Genomic DNA, 16,385 nt, shown 5'->3' with positions numbered 1-16,385 from the left:
GATGTGCACTTATGGGTTTGCTTAAAATGAGGCATTCACATGGATTATAGTGATACAAACACACCGACAGCACTCAGCTTTCCTTAGTTCATCATCCTTTGGTCAGTTATTGGAGTGAGGAACCAGAGTGCTGCAATATACTAAGGTGGTTTTAGTAATAGAACAGCTGGGAAAGGGCAGCCTAGGATTTAAAGTGTGCGCTCTTAGCTTGAAAGGATGAATGCAACAAACTGGGAGATCTAATGTAATGTGTAGCGTAGTACGTAGGTTTAGGTAGGTCAAATGGTTACTTTGTTCTTTTCAGTGAAAATAATTGCATATATGAGTACTTCCCCCCCAGCTTTATTGAGGCATAATTAACAAATAAAATTTTGTTTATTTAGAATATACAACATGATGGTTTGATATATGTATACACCTGTGCTTTGGGTTAGGTGTTGCTCCCTCACAGGAAGCCCATCTTAAAGCAAGCATTTTGAATAAGTGGGGCTGGAATTCATCCTGAAATATCATAGTTGGTTAAGCTGTAATAAACATGTGATAACATATGGAAGGAGGAGGCAATTTCTTTGTTATAACTCCCTAAGTTATCAACCATTTGTTTATGATGAAATCCTAGAGTATTTCCTTCACACTCACTTGCTTTTCTCTCGTTGTCTTAGAATTTTACTATAATTTATGTCAAGATGGGCTATCCTCGCCTACCAGTGGAAAAGCAATGTGAACTCGCCCCTACGCTTCTTACCGCAATGGAAGGGAAGCCTCAGCCACAGCAGGATAGGTATACTTTCCTCAATTCTGTTATTTCCCAGCTGCAAGTCAACAGCTGCCATTCAAAATAGGTCCGCACCTTTGGTTTCCCTTGAGCTCTTTCAGATGACAAGTAATTGAATTTTCTGCATTACCTCAACTCACCATTATTGTTTTGTTAATACTGTTATAAAATTTCTTAATGGGAGCATATCGAAAAATGTGCAGAGTTAACAACATTTTTCTTAATCTAAATGCATTTTTAAAAATGATTTTGAAGCAGCTAATTTTCTGTGATTGCAAAAATTAGGGTTATAAAACACTTTTATCAAAAGATGTCTGTCTTGGAGGATGTGAACTTTGAGAGCAGTTTTCTTAAGGAACAGATCACTTGTTTGTATCAATACGGGAATTGGAGAGTGAAAAGGTTTAGACAGCATCCTTCCATTCTAGGCTTAGCTCAGAGTTCTGTGTTGTAGCCCTATAGTGGTGAGAATCATCACGAAGAAGTTGTGGAGGAAAGATGGAGTTAAATAATGTTTTGAGCTCCCCTTTTTAGAATATATACATTTTATAAACAGAGACTTGTAATACAGATATTTACAAGTAAAATTAATAAACATTAACAAGCACTGTTTGAAATTGTTTTCATGTGTTTTAAGAATAGCAAAAGGTGTTGTGAAAGAAGGAACTGTAGCTGTGTTACTTAAATTCACACTGGAAGTTTTAATACTACATTTCAAATATTGACATGATTGATTTTTAATTTCTTTACCTTTGTACTAACTTTATTTTAATTAACTATGGAAAGGAAAAATATTATCTAAAGAACATGTTATAAGTTGAACTTTACCTAAGGTTTAATATAAAATCTCTTGAGCTGACAGATATTAACATTGAGCTCATATTATGTACATTTTTTTCCTGGTGCTTCTGGTGATGAGCCAGATGGGCTAAATGCCAATTACCACTCAATATGTTGAACTTGCAATAAGAAGGAAATCTAGACCAGTCCTTCGATTAGGACTTTGTATGTTAGTGGTATTGAAAATGAGTGGCCTTGCTACAGTTTCACTTTTTGTTATGTGATTTTTGTTTTGTCTATTATTTCATGTATAAAAACCATGTTTTAAAAGTAGTTGCAATAAATGTAATTGTTTTTTCAGCTTAATGCATCTTTTAATACCAACCCTTTTTCACATGAAATACCCTGTTGACTCATCAAAATCAGCTTCTCCGTTTAATCTTGCTGAGAAACCAAAGACTGTGCAGCTGCTTTTGGACTTCATGCTAGATGTCCTTCTGATGCCTTATGGGTAAGTTAAAGAAATGAAAACAAAACAAAGCAACCTTGTTCCTGACTGCTTTTTACTGTGTGGAGTCAAGTACTGTTTTAAATGATTCAGCTTTCACTTGAAAATGGCTGAGTCTCAGATGTTTTTGCTGTAGCCCTGACATCTTCTGAACTCCAGCCCCACTGCTTATTGCGTTATGGGTGTAGAGTTGCTGTTGCGATTTGACTCAGTCTGTCCAAGCTGGAACCAGTTTTTTCCCATAAAAATACTTCCTCTTCTTTACTTACTGTGATGATTCTCTTAGCCATGTAGGCGTGCGGTTATAAAGTGCCTCCAGCTTTTCCGGTTGCTACGACGTCAGTTCCACAATGCCTCCTCCCCTCTCATTGATGTATCTGGGAACCATTCCCACTTGCAGCCATCTAGTATTGGCTCTTTTAAACTGTTGTCACCACTTTCTCACCAGTACTCTTCTTTAAAACTCCACATTTCCATGGAGTTTCTTGATATTTAACACAGATGTCATCAGGTCACACCTTGAAATCCTTGGGCCGCTGTTTTCCATCATACATGCCTCCTTGTACACATGCACTTGTTTTTTTTAATTCTCACCCGAGGATATGTTTTTACTGATTTTAGAGAGCAAGGGAGAGAGAGAAACATCAGTGTGAGAAAGAAACACTGATTGGTTGCCTCCCGCATGCGCCTCCACCAGGGGTCGAACCCCCAACCTTTTGGTGTACGGGATGATGCTCCAACCAGCTGACCCTCCTGCCAGGGCTTCACACCCTCTCACGTGTCCTCGCCTTTCTGTGGTTTAAGAGAATGCAGCTCTTTGCTTAGCATGCTTCCCCATCAAAAGAGGAAGAAAAGAAGAAAGAAATGCTGAAACAACAGCCAAAAAAACACTTTGAAAAAGCATCTCAGAGTAGCTTAAATGTCAAGTATGTGTATCACTGTTCACCCGTCTACATGTATTGCCACTTTGTGTTTTGATTGCATTGTTGACATATCCATTTTCCCTAATTGATTGGGAGCTCCTTGAAGTCAAGAGCTGTTTTATCTAGCTCTGGTCCCTGGCCTAGTACCCTGGTTGTGATCTACTTCAGCCTACTTATTTTCTAGGTTGTCCTACTGCCAGATATTTTTCTCAAGTACTGGTTTCATTATGTTTCTTTCCTGATCAGAACTACAGTATACACTATAAGTTTGGCATGTGGGGCTCCATATCATCTGTCCCTCAGTCTAGACACAAGAGTACATGCTGTATGGTTTCTTTCCTCTCCAGTTTGGTCTCCTACCTCTAGTTTGGTGGCTTTATTTTCTGGACCTTCCAACACTGCCACTAACCTCTATCTGTTCACTTCGACTCCCTCTGTCATACCATTTCTTATGTCATCTGATGGCATGTCAAATGTTGTGACATGTGTTGTATTACTGTCTCAACTTGCTTCAATGGCAGAGGTTCAATCTTACCCCCCTCCCCCAAGTTCCTCTGTCTTGTATTTAGGATGATGTTTTGTACGGTGTTAGCTGTTCAGTAATTGTTGATTTACTTACTGCCACCAATCTCCCTATAACTTAGTAATAAATGAAAACTTCCTTTTATACTTGTTATATCAGGAGGCAGCCAGACTTGGCAGGTGATGATGGCTTTGGTAAATAAACTTTGAAATCCAAATTTAACTTGAGTCACACAATGTACTCAAGACATGATTCCTCACACTTTACTTACCAGTAAGAGTTTGCTTTGTTTGTATAAAAATAAAGTGATTCCTTAACTGGTTTGTTTTCTTTTTAAAGATGAATTTAGGAATTGAATAAGTATGACATATAAGTAATGTGGTATAATTTACTATGCCATCAGGCTCTGAGTGTTTTCTTTAATTTTTATTATAATTGGTATTTTATTTTTAATATATATATTTTTAATTTTTTTTTACATATCTTTATTGATTTCAGAGAGAGGGAAGCAGAGGGAGAGAGAGATAGAAACACCAATGATGAGAGAGTCATTCGGGATCGAGCCCTCAACCTGGGCATGTGCCCTGACCAGGAATTGAACCTCGATCTCCTGGGTCCTAGGTCGATGCTCAACCACTGAGCCACGCCTGGCCGGGCAGTATTTTATTTTAATGTCCAGTCTGATGATTTGTCAGCATATACTTTTGAGTTTGAAGAAACTTGAATTAATATTTATATAGAAATTTTCATTTTGTAGATGAGGTATAACCAGTTTGATTGGATCAAGATGAATTTACCAGAAATCTTTTTTTAATCTATAGAAGCTAAAAATGAAAAAGGATGATAAACTAAATGAATAATAGCTGCAAAGCGCTTGAACATAAATGGGAAAAGCTAATTCTCCTTCCTTCTGAGCTTTTTGATTCTTTTCACGTTGGGAGCATCATGTGCTTGTGTGCTAAGTGGTGTTAGTGGGTTTTGTCATGCGGGGATATAAGGAGTCCAAGGAGAATTGAAGGTGAGTTGCAACTTAACAGAAATAGAAATGAGGGTAAACATATTCTCTGCTTTGAGTATAGCAGGACAGTTGTTTGTTTTTTACCACCCCTTAGTCAACAAACATGTACTCTTATGGTTAATTTGCTGAAGATGTAGTACATTTTTTAACTACCTTTAAAATATTTCTTTTTGATGAAGTTTTACTTTTAGTGTTTATTCTTTTAGAAAAATTCTCTGTGAGGAACGTATGTAATTGCATATGTATATATGCATGTGTATGTATGCGTTTTAATAGAGGGGTTACATTTTTATTTTCTTTCCAGATATGTGTTAAATGAATCCCAGAGTCGCCAGAATTCATCTTCAGCACAGGGTTCTTCTTCAAATAGTGGGGGAAGTTCTGGAATACCACAGCCTCCCCCAGGAATGAGCTTTTATGCAGCGAAACGAGTTATTGGTGATAACCCATGGACACCTGAACAGCTGGAACAGGTATCACACACTGCTTATTCGTAACACAACCTAGCCCTGTGCACACACCCCTGTGAAGCCCATGAAGCATGTGTCATAATTCCAGTGTATTCACTCAAATGAAACATGTTTGAAAGGAGCAATTGATGTGCTGTGTTTTTGTCATCATGTCAAAATGGGGCTTTATTTGTTAAAGCCCCAGGGAAAGGGAGGAGTGGGAAATGCTTTTCGGTTCTTCTGGTATTACTTTCATGTTTTAAGTATGAAATACAGCCCATTTATAAATTGGGTACTTATAACTTTTTTTACTTTAGTTTTTAATTATGAGTTTAATAATTATTTGGCTGCCTTGGTGCAGTTAAAATACAATTTATCCTACATGGTTCAGTATTTTTAGGGCCGTACATTTTGTGTAAAGTGAGGAACCTGTACCCACAAGTGACAGTGTGGGGGAAAGCATGACTCCCTTTTATGTTTCTTCCTGGGAATTTGAAAAATGGCATTAAGAATTTTATTCTGGATTTAAACAGGACACAGATGCTCTCTGAGCAGCTCTTTAAAAAGACTGGTGCTCTACAGGGAAGGTACCTCACTGTGTCTGTGTCATCAGGCGCATCAGGGAAGAACAGAGGAGATGAGTCTGTGACAATTTCGGGATTCAGGCGGCTGGCTCGCTCCCATCCTCCCTGCCATGGCAGCCTCACGACTCGATCCTTTTCTTTCCTGGGGACCTGAGTGGCCGCGGGTCACGTCAGTGTTCCAAGGAGAGGGTAGAGTAGCCTGTTCACTGAGGGCTGTGCTCAGTTAGGGTTACTTCTTCATGTTTTATAGATTCTTTTGCTCTCCTTTAAGCCATGATGTACTAAGAAAGAAAGGTAAACAGTAACAGAAGCTACTCTTTACTAAGTGTGAACTCTGTGACAGGCACTATACTGATGAGTACTTTGAATTCATTATCTCATCTAATCCTCACAGCAACCCAGCGAGGTATAGAAATTGTTACTTCCGCTTGGTAAAAGGTTTTGAGATTCACCACGGCCTCAATTCTAGTTCCATTTTATTAATTAATTAATTTTTAAATATATCTTTATTGATTTCAGAGAGAGGAAGGGAGAGAGAGAGTTGAAACATCAGTGATGACAGAGTCATTGATCGGCTGCCCCCTGCACGCCCCTGACTGGGGATCAAGCCCACAACATGCGCCTGTGCCCAGACTGGGTGCGATCTCCTGGATCCTAGGTTGATGCTTAACCGCTGAGCCACGCCCGGCCTGGCTCACTTCTAGTTCTAGGCTTTGAATGTAGGTCTATCTGAGGACTGAGGCTGTAAGTGCTGGGGAACAATTGTTAGCATTAAATTTTAGTCCGATGCTGGTCATTATTTCCTCATTTCTAAGGGTCTCTGTATGCCTTTTGTCAGTTTCACAATCTAGTGTTGAAAGGAACAGTTTAGTTTCAAGGATGAAAGCTGTTTTCCTCTAATTTTTAAATCTCTTGTTTAACATTTTCCCTACCAGATAAGTGCTTTTATTTTGATAAAGGTAATGATAATGTAAGGAGTCAATTAGTCCAGAACATTATAAAGAGAATTAAAAATTACCTGGAATCCTGCCACCCTAGTTTGTTATTCACCAATAGCTTGTTCTGTTTGTATATACACAAATACAGTTTTACACAGTACATTTTTACATATTATACAATAAATTATATGTAGTTCACTTTTTTATTTAACAATGTATCAAGTTTTAAAAAAAATGTCATCCCTTTTAATGTTTGTATACAATTAATATGTAAACTGCATAATCTATTGATGGACATTAGTATTGTTTTCAGTTTTCTTTGAATATTTTTTTGTTTATATCTTTGTATACTTGATTTTCATAACTCCTTTTTAATGGCTTAAGTAAATATTTGAGTCTTTTCTTTTGTACCTCTTGTTACAAGTAAATTGTGTTGAATAGAAGGAGGGAAGACAGGCATTTTCATGATGTTCATATACCTTTTTAAATTGCATCCTTTGCCATTTAATAATTTTAAACTCGATCAGTCCTATTTCATGTGCATAAGAACTATTATGTAACTGATTTCTTAAGGTAAAGTTTTACTTTCCAGGTAATTTATTTTCATTAGTGAAACACGTAGCTGCTTTACATTGCATGAACTTCAAAGCAGAATTTCAAGTTTAGGTTTTATTTTAGCCAGTTTGTTTACATTGAATACTGTTTGATTAGACATTCACTTGCATTGACAAGAGTACATTTCAAATCAGATTGTTTTCAGTGTGTAAGTATATTGAGGACAAGAATTAGTATTTTAACAATACGTTGGAACTCCAAGGAATGTGAGTTCAATTCCTTTTGAACTGTCATAGCCACGAAGCACTTTATTTCTAATATACCACCATTCTTACCTGGAGATTCCAAATTTGGACTTTAGTTCAAGGTTTTCTCATTCTAGAGAGGCTGTGTATCCTAGTAGGAAGGCTGTTTATCATAGTTGTCTTCAAGGTTTTGTCATTCTAGAAAGACTGTGTATCCTAGTAGGAAGAGTGTGTATTGTAATTGTCTTGGAGTCTGAAAGACTTGGGTTTGAATCCTGCCTTCATCACTTGCTGTGTGTTTTAATCTCTTAAGCCTTCCTTCACTTTACTCATCTGAAAATTGGTATAATATCTTATAGATTGTGAGAATTAAATGAAATAATGACTATATATGGGTTAGTACAGTCCCTGGCACATTGTAAACCTAACTAGGAGCTGCTGCTATTAATAGTTGTACTATTAATTCTTGGTTTATGGCCATAGTGATATGTTAAAAAGTATGTTTGGTTGGTGTTCTTTGTTTCTCTCATCACTGTTTCTCCTTCCCTCCATTTATCCATAGTGCAAATTGGGTATAGTGAAATTCATAGAAGCTGAACAGGTGCCTGAACTTGAAGCTGTTCTCCACTTGGTGATTGCTTCTAGTGACACACGCCACAGTGTGGCCACAGCTGCAGACCTAGAATTGAAAAGCAAGCAAAGGTAAACTACATGTCTTTTAAACTCTCAAAATTGGAAAGGGGCTAGATTTCTAAAACTTACTCAGCACATATTTGTTCTTTTAGGATTTTATGTGTTCTAGGATTTTATGTAATGAAATATTCAGTTTATGAGATTATGAAATACACCTAATTTGTAATAAGGACAGTTTACTTAATAGCAGAATCCTGTATAAGAAGAAAAGCTGTTTGGAGAAGCAGTTTAAAACTGGAACTGTGAGGAGTATTACAAGAAGTGAGACCTTTGGCTGGGTAAATGAACTTAAAGAAGTAATGTTAAGAAAAATGTCAAAACCCACAGTTACTCATTTTTGATTTTCCTCTATCTCAAACCTTTTGAGATTGCTTTTCATAAAGGATATGTAGGTATAATGTTAATATAGTGAAACTCAGATCCCATGGAAATGGGATGTTAATTCCCATTTGCTGAATAGATGTTAATTCACATAGGAGGAAATACAAATAGTCAGTAGGTTCATAGAAAATATGCTGTATAAGAAATCAAATCGATGCAAAATAAAGCAGTGGTATACTGCTTTGTACCCATTGGTAAGTAAAATTGTGTAACAGTTGATAACTCCATTTAAGGTCCTGTTGCATTATAGATTGAAATAATTTTTGGAAAGCAGTTTGCAGTAAGTAATGAATCATAAAAGTATTTCTGATCTTTTATCTAAATCTGTGAATTTATCTTAAGAGAATCATTTAAAAGAAGAAAATGATTATATTTAGAAAAATGTTTTAAATTTGCTCATATTATTTCCTGTAATTGCAAAAAATGGAAAAATATCAGATTTCCACAATAGAGAAATAGTTAAGTAAATTAATTGTGTGTGCTTGTATGCAATATTATATATCTGCCAAAGTAATAATAAAAATAATAAAGTAACATGTAAATTATCTCCAAGTAATGGCAAATTAATAAAGCAGAAAACAAAATGTTATGTGTACTGATTTGAGAAATGAAGTGCAAAGATTGAAGAATAACATCAAAAATTGAAGATGGCTGAAAAAAAATCATATTATAGAATAGTTCTTATCTAAATTTATTTTAATGCTTAATATAATAACATGCTAAAAGGCAGTTAAATGTGGATAAAGTAATAAAGCTTTATAGAGGTCCCATGCATTGTAGTTTTTCCCTTCCTAAGCAGCCAGTACAAGTAGGTGTAATAGGGTAAGGAAATGAACTTCACTGTGTGTGTGGTTGGCTTGGTGAAACGTAAGCTGACTGTGTGTGTGTGGTGGGTAGACTGGCTTACTACTGAGGGGCGTGTGAAGCAGCGGACAGTAGGGGTGTTTGTCCCGGAGTTAGTTCTGGTCATGCCTCTTGCTGATTCTCTGAATTTGGAAGACTCACTTAACCTTTCTAGGCCTTGGACTTTGTGAAATGAGAAAGTTGGACTAGAATGTACTTAACATTTCCTCCAAGTCTAAAATTCCTTCATGTTGCTTATAACTGCATCTTCCTGGTATCTTTCAAGAAATTCATTTGGTTTTGAAGTATGAAAATGCTTCCCTTTAAAACTTGTCATTGTGTTTGAACTGCCTGCACTCTTTGCCCCATGTCAAGTGGATTGGATTGTTGGAAACACAAATGTGGTGCTTAAGCATTAGTTTTCATTTTGTCTGTTAAGTTTATGCATTTTTCTATAAAATAACACAACATTGTTAAGAAGCAAAAAGTAAGTTGAGAACAGTATCCCGTTTTGTTAAAGAAAAATTCCAAAGTATCTCTTCAGGTGATGCATCTGTTAATCTGTTTCTTTAAATCTACCTATGTGCTATACCCACCCACATATTTTACATGCGTGGGAAAGAAGTCTAGAAAAAGGTATACGGCTGAGTGAGTGGTTACTGAAAAGTAGAGAGGGATTTGGTGCAGATTGTAAGGAATTTTATTTTCTATATTGTTTCTGAATTTTTACAACAAACATGTAATCAGAAAACAACTAGAAAGATGGTGAGAGGAAATGTATAAGAAACAGTGAAAATTATCCCTAATGGGTAACCACTGGTAAGTTTTCACTTTGTTTTACTAACGTGTTTTGTCAAAAATCTCTAAACCTACATTATTTATGGAAGGGAAACAATGGTGGAGCTTGAGGATTAGTTAGCAGAAATCAGTGGAGGAAAGGTGTAGGTGAGTAATCACTAAGCTGTAATTGTAGAATGACTTTGAAGATAGGGGGATTGTGGACATCCAGAGGCCAATTGACAAGCTACGTGAGAAGAAGGGATTAGAAAACAGTCAAAGCAGTGTAATTTGTGTTTGTACGAATAGAGCATATCTTGAACACAGAACCAGTGTCAAAAGGCAGAGAGAAGATAGTGTGGTTAAATCTTGATAATCAAGAGAAATGCAGGATAGCATTATTGGGTAGGTTTATTCAGTGACTGGGTGGGGACTGCTGCAGAGGGTGGGTGCCAATCACCAATCACATGATATCCTAATTCACCTTATTGTGGGGCCCACATAGGAATTTGTCACAGTGACTAATGGCAGCATGACTGTTCTGTAGAATCAGGTGTTAAAACTGCAAGTGTGTGCTGATAGATAAGGAAGAGTGATGCTGGGAATTATAGTGACACAGTATTTGAGAAATAACGATGGACTACAAGGTTCCTAGGGTTGTGTCTTTAATGGGTAAATTTTTTCTGTCACCTTCCTTATTACATTTGAATTTCCAAGTGAGTGAATTTCCAAGTGGTTAAACAGAAGATTCATGCCCCAGGGCTCTTTGAACCAGTATAGTATAGCTGTGCTCTGTTGGGGCTGCTCCATGGCATGGGCCCTGTCAGTGGAATGAACAGTTCAGTGTTCTTGTGTGGTACCCAATTGGGCCATTGCATACAGTGATCTACTGAATCAAGGTGGTATAAGTGACATTTTTCCCCCTGTTTAAAAAACTTTGATGAAGTTAATCCCTTTCCTTCTCTTTTATTATGTCGGTTGCCCATTTCATTTGAGTGTTTTAAACTTTTTTGGGGGGGGGTAACAAATATCAAGGCTATAATTTTTTGAAATCATTGATGTGGGAGGAAAAAAATAATTTTAACAAGTTGTGTTGAAATTTTCTGTAGCTTGATTGACTGGAATAACCCTACCATCATTAATAAGATGTACAAGGTATACCTTGGAGATATACCACTGAAGACAAAAGAGGTAGGTTTCTGTTTGTTCTCACATCATCACTGAAAGTACTTTGTTACATGAGCTCTGTATATTTGAACATTTTTCCTTGTTTGTTTTGATTTAAGCTGAACCTGTGTTGTAGGAAATAATAGTTTTAAGCCATGCCAGTCTAGGTAGATTAAAATCTGGTAATAACTTAGTTTACCTGGTCTGGTGTTTTCAGTTCTGGTGCTTAAATAATGATAATTGTCTGGATTAGGGATCAACAAACTTTTTTCTGTAAATATTTTAGGCTTTGCTGGCCATGTGGTGTGAGGCTGCCATTACTCAACTCTGACAACATAAAAGCAGTCATAGGTCGCAGAGAACTTAATGAGCTTGGCTGTGTACCAGTAAAACTTTAGGGGCACTGAAATTTGGATTTCATGTAATTTTTACATATGGTGAAATACTATTTTGATTTTAAAAAAATATTTGAAAGTGTAAAAGCTATTCTTAACTCATAGACCTTATTAAGACAGATGGTTTTGGCCTGCAGGCTGTACTTTGTTGACCCCTAGTCTAGAATCTAGAACAATAGGTAGCTTCTTCTGAAGCCTTTAAGTAAAATGTTTGTTCAATAACATAAGTTATGTTTGTTCACTGTGTTCTAAGTCCAAACCCAGACATACAAGGATTATTTGTTTGCTTATTTTTAAACCAGGAAGAGTTGTTTTAAAAATCATATTAGCTCTAGTTAGATTAAATTGAGTGTGATGTAGCAGAAAGAACAATAAATTGGGAATAGGCACACTCCCCCTCCTCCCCCGGGCCTTCCTGTAGTGGCTGCCCATAAATGTACTGTGGAGGAGAGATTTGGCTAATCACAGAACTTCTCTGGGCCTCATGTTCTTTGCATAAAAAATGAAGGGGTTAGATTAGATCGTTGGTTCTCAGAGTGTGGTCCGGTCCATAGGCCCTTATTAGGTCACAGAGAGAGACTGTTAGGGGTCCACGAAGGCAAGCAATTATTGCCATTTAAAAAAAATTTACTGTGTTGATATTTGAACTGATGGTGCAAAAGCAATCGTAGGTGCAACTGCTGGGGTCCTAGCATGAATCAAAGCTGTGCCACTAAATAATATTAGCATTCATTCTGTTCTTCACTGTCAGCATTCATGGTAAAAGAAAGAAAAGAGAATAAAACTCAGCTTTACTTAAAAATGTCCTTGATGAAGCAGTAATGTTATTTATCTGAAGAGTAGACAGGAAAACTGTGGGTATTGAGATACATGATTGGCAGATATTTCTCTAAAATGAAAAAAAATGAGGCTTCAAGAAAAACACCCTGATTTATTGGCAGTGATAAAAGTTGAGCTTTCAAGCAAAAACTGGAATTTGGAAAGTGTGTATTCATTAGAGTGAGTTTGACAGCTTGTCAGTACTTCCTGACTTTTCTGATGAGATTAGTTAGTGGTGGTTTTTTTTCCTTTTTGGATGTTTTATAATGCGACATAAGCTTAAACTCAGCAGTATTTTCTGACCACTGATGTCACAGAAGCATGCAAGGATACTTACATAGACCAGTGGGATTTAGTATAACAGAGCATGCAAAAGTGTAAGGATTTCAAGTCCAATTGGCAGCTCAGCTTTAACAAATGATTGTTTATCAGGTTTTGGTATAGTTTCAGACTATCCACAATTACCTGAAAAGGCTAAAATTATCCCCAATTTTCCATCCACATATCTGTGTGAAGCTGGCTTTTTAAAATATATTTTAACCAAAACAACATCACAACAGATTGAATGCAGAAGATAAAAGAATCCAGCCCTCTTCTGTTAAGGTGAACAGTGAAGGGATTTATAGACAGTGTTAAATAATGCCACTCTCTTAGTACAGATTTTGTTTTGGAAAATACATTTTTCTTAAAAATACGTTATTTATGAAAATATGTAATTGGTTTATTAATGCTATTTTTAAGTGAATAAGTATTTAAAACATCTCAGTTTTAACTTTAGTAAATATTGATAGGTATTCCAATATAAACAAAAGCTCTTTGGAGTCTTTAGTAATTTTTAAGAGTGTAAAAAGGATTTTGAAACATATTTTGACAGACTGCTGATTTAGTTGCTCTCTCATGACTTTTTCAGTTCACAATAATTTTGAAATGCTGTTACTACCCTAAATATTTTTTACAGGGAGCAGTTCTGAAGCCAGAGCTGAAGAGGGACCCTGTTAGTACGAGAGTCAAGTTAAAGATTGTCCCCCATCTTCTTCGTTCCAGACAAGCTGCCGAAACGTTCCCAGCTAACATTCAGGTAATTTGTTCTTCCCACGGAGAAATGGCATGTTTACACATTTATGTCAGTTTACTTAGAGAAAGAACTGCATTAATGTATATTCAGGAGGTAGGTTGATGTGTAGACTTCTGTGTTAGCATTTCTCCTGAAGGCTTATTTGTTTAGGTGGCTGCTACTTCCTTTTATATGATAAAACTTTTGTTCTCAGTGTCTGGTACTCTAATATTTGACTGATTTAAAGTACTCTGTTTTATGTCTCCAGAGAAACATAAAATTATCAGAGCTTCTTCCATTTCATTTTCCAAGCACTGTTAATTGCTTGATGATTTTGGTTCAGAAGACTTGGTTTTGGTAACACTACATTATATAATAAGAAGCTAGAATTTTATGTCAGAATATTCATAGACATCCTGTAGGTGTGCACTTTATTTGTACTTTTTATGTATTTAAAATAGGTCCTAAAGTTGTACATTCAAAGATAAATTCATTGCCCATCACCCATAAACATTCTTCCTTTTTTTTACATTCCCATTTCTAATCATGGCATTACTTTTAATCTCCTATATAGTTTGCCCTACCCCTTTCTTTTCTATCTGCCAATCACAGAATCCTTTAAAGGCAGCTTCTTACCAGACACCAATAACTTTAACTAGTCACACGTTACCTCACCTTGATTTTGAGCATGTGAAAGAAACTCCCACAATTCTTTACATGTAGTGTGTGCACTATGAATTTTATTTTCCCCTGCAAAGCATTAGTGTTCTAATTAATCCTTTGCTTCTGTTACCTGTATTATCTGACCATATTATTCTATATAATATAGCATTATCACATTAAATTTCTTAAAAAAGTCTTCCAAATAATGTAGCACTTGATTATATATTGTTCTATGTCATTTTACATGTATGTACTGGACTCCTTAACAAAGTTGAGTGCCCTGATAGCAAGGCTTGTCTTTTTCATCTCACAGTACCTCGTGTAGTGTTAATATACAGCAGATTCTCAATACTATGTCCAGTTATATGTTATTGTTAAGTAAGATCAGAATATTGTTAGTAATTTTAACAACCAGTAAGGAGGGTTGTGTGTTTTTTTTAAATTGTAAGACTACTTTTCCCATAAAAAGTAGGAATTTGAGGAGTTTAGATTTCTTTGATATTGATGTTTAATATCTGAACCCTCTGGATATCCCATAGGCCTCAGCTACTATGTGATATATTTTTTAATCTAGACATGACTATGTAATATATGGAGCACCTGTACCCCAACTGTACACTTTACAATGCTTTAATTTCAATATTTTTCGTGAAGCTTTTGGTATAACTTGTTCTGAATGACTATTTGTAATTAATGAACCTAATTCTCCCAAAATGATCTCATCTGCTAGTGTCCTCTGTGGGACATGGAGTGGCAGGGTGGTGGCCCACTGCAGCGTGGACTCTGTGTGACTTCCTAGTGACACACCCCTAAGTTTTGCAGACTTGTCAGATCGGCCATCGTGTTTGCCACTCTGCAGACTATTGATTGGAGCTACTGATTGGCTTCCTAAGTTTATCAGCCAAAATGTGTGTGTGTATTAAAAAGAACCGCAGTAATTTCGAAGAACAAGGTGTAGTGCAAGAGATGTGCTGTTGAATCCTAATGTTTGGGAATAGTCCGTTACTATTCTTATTAATTGGTGTTCTTGACTGTAGGTGGTGTATGATGGACTCTTTGGTACAAATACAAATTCAAAATTAAGAACATTATCCTTGCAATTTGTGCATCACATTTGTATAACGTAAGTTTTTTGAACTATTTGACTATAAAGTTTTCAAGCTGTTGGAGTGATCAAATGATTAAAGTATATCTTATCTAGAAAGAAATCTTTTAAACATTTCAGATTTTAATAGATGATTTTAATTTATTTCAGTTGTCTTTAATTATTATAAGTAATTATCTGAAAAGATATGTAATTACGAGATTCTTATCTTGCTTTGTGTATGTGTGCTATTTCTTTTTAAGTTGTCCAGAAATCAAGATTAAGCCATTAGGTCCAATGCTTTTGAATGGCCTCACCAAGCTAATCAATGAATATAAAGAAGTAAGTGACTTGTCTCAAATTTTGTTAACATTTTATATTTTAAAGTATTTTCTGTTAAAAACTTTTCTGGTCTACATGTTGGTTTAGTTAGATACAGTTTGATATTGCTCCATCATTTCTTAACATTTTTATTCAAAGTGGTACAAATTGTAGAAATTACATCGTTTTCTTTTTCTTTTAGAAATAAGTATTAAAAACTGATAATCTTGAGGGGCCATATCACTTCTTTAAATAACATTTTAAAAAAACAAATACATTTTATTCTATTTTTAGGCACTGTGAAAGTGGAATGAAAAGTATTAAATTTTATTTTATGATTTATTTTTATATGGGTCTACTTGGATTTGCTTATATTGAGAAACAGTGTTAATTCTTGGGGTCTGAAATTTAACTGATACAGAATTCTAACAAAACATGCATTCAGTAAATTTTTGATTCCTTAAGATAAGTTGGATGAGGATTTTTTGGATTGTAGCGTTCTGGATTCTTTGGATTGTAGTTGTTTGTCCATGCAGTATCACTCTTACCATCTCCAGTATTTCAGGGGAATTTGCTTAAAAAAGTCAAGTTTTAAGAACTCTAGTTAGCATTATTTTCCCAAGTCTTAGCAAAACATGAATGCATGTTTGCAATAATAATAGTGATTAAGATTTGCCACTTGGAGTTAGAATTAAGTTCGAATCCTAATTTTGTTCTTTGGTAAGTTACTTAATTCTTTGGACTTTTGTTATTTTTTAGAAAAATGAAATTAGTAATACCATTTAATTGGGTTATCGTGAACATTAAATGAGATATACATGTACATTACTGAACACAGTGAAGGCACATTAGTAGATGTTATTACTAGTGAAAAGCTGTTCATTTTGTTG

The 16,385-nt window shown here is 35.7% G+C and overlaps 1 protein-coding gene across 4 annotated transcripts in view; it reads left to right on the top strand.

The window, feature by feature from the left end:
* ECPAS (Ecm29 proteasome adaptor and scaffold) overlaps positions 1-16,385 on the top strand; it is an 82,798-nt gene that overhangs the window by 24,203 nt on the left and 42,210 nt on the right. For 3 of the 4 annotated variants that reach the window (XM_087822828.1, XM_087822827.1, XM_016213708.2), the window contains exons 4-11: positions 663-781; positions 1,917-2,066; positions 4,832-5,000; positions 7,861-8,000; positions 11,102-11,183; positions 13,332-13,451; positions 15,128-15,213; positions 15,438-15,516. In XM_087822828.1, coding sequence (XP_087678954.1) covers positions 663-781; positions 1,917-2,066; positions 4,832-5,000; positions 7,861-8,000; positions 11,102-11,183; positions 13,332-13,451; positions 15,128-15,213; positions 15,438-15,516 — 945 coding nt within the window. The remainder of the gene's footprint in view (positions 1-662; positions 782-1,916; positions 2,067-4,831; positions 5,001-7,860; positions 8,001-11,101; positions 11,184-13,331; positions 13,452-15,127; positions 15,214-15,437; positions 15,517-16,385) is intronic. The other variant, XM_016213709.2, reaches the window with a different exon arrangement.

This window comes from Miniopterus natalensis, chromosome 12 (genome assembly GCF_054644295.1).
Source record: "Miniopterus natalensis isolate mMinNat1 chromosome 12, mMinNat1.hap1, whole genome shotgun sequence".
NCBI lineage: Eukaryota > Metazoa > Chordata > Mammalia > Chiroptera > Miniopteridae > Miniopterus > Miniopterus natalensis.
The sequence above is the reverse complement of the archived record's forward strand: the minus strand, read 5'-3'. Positions and strand labels throughout refer to the sequence as shown.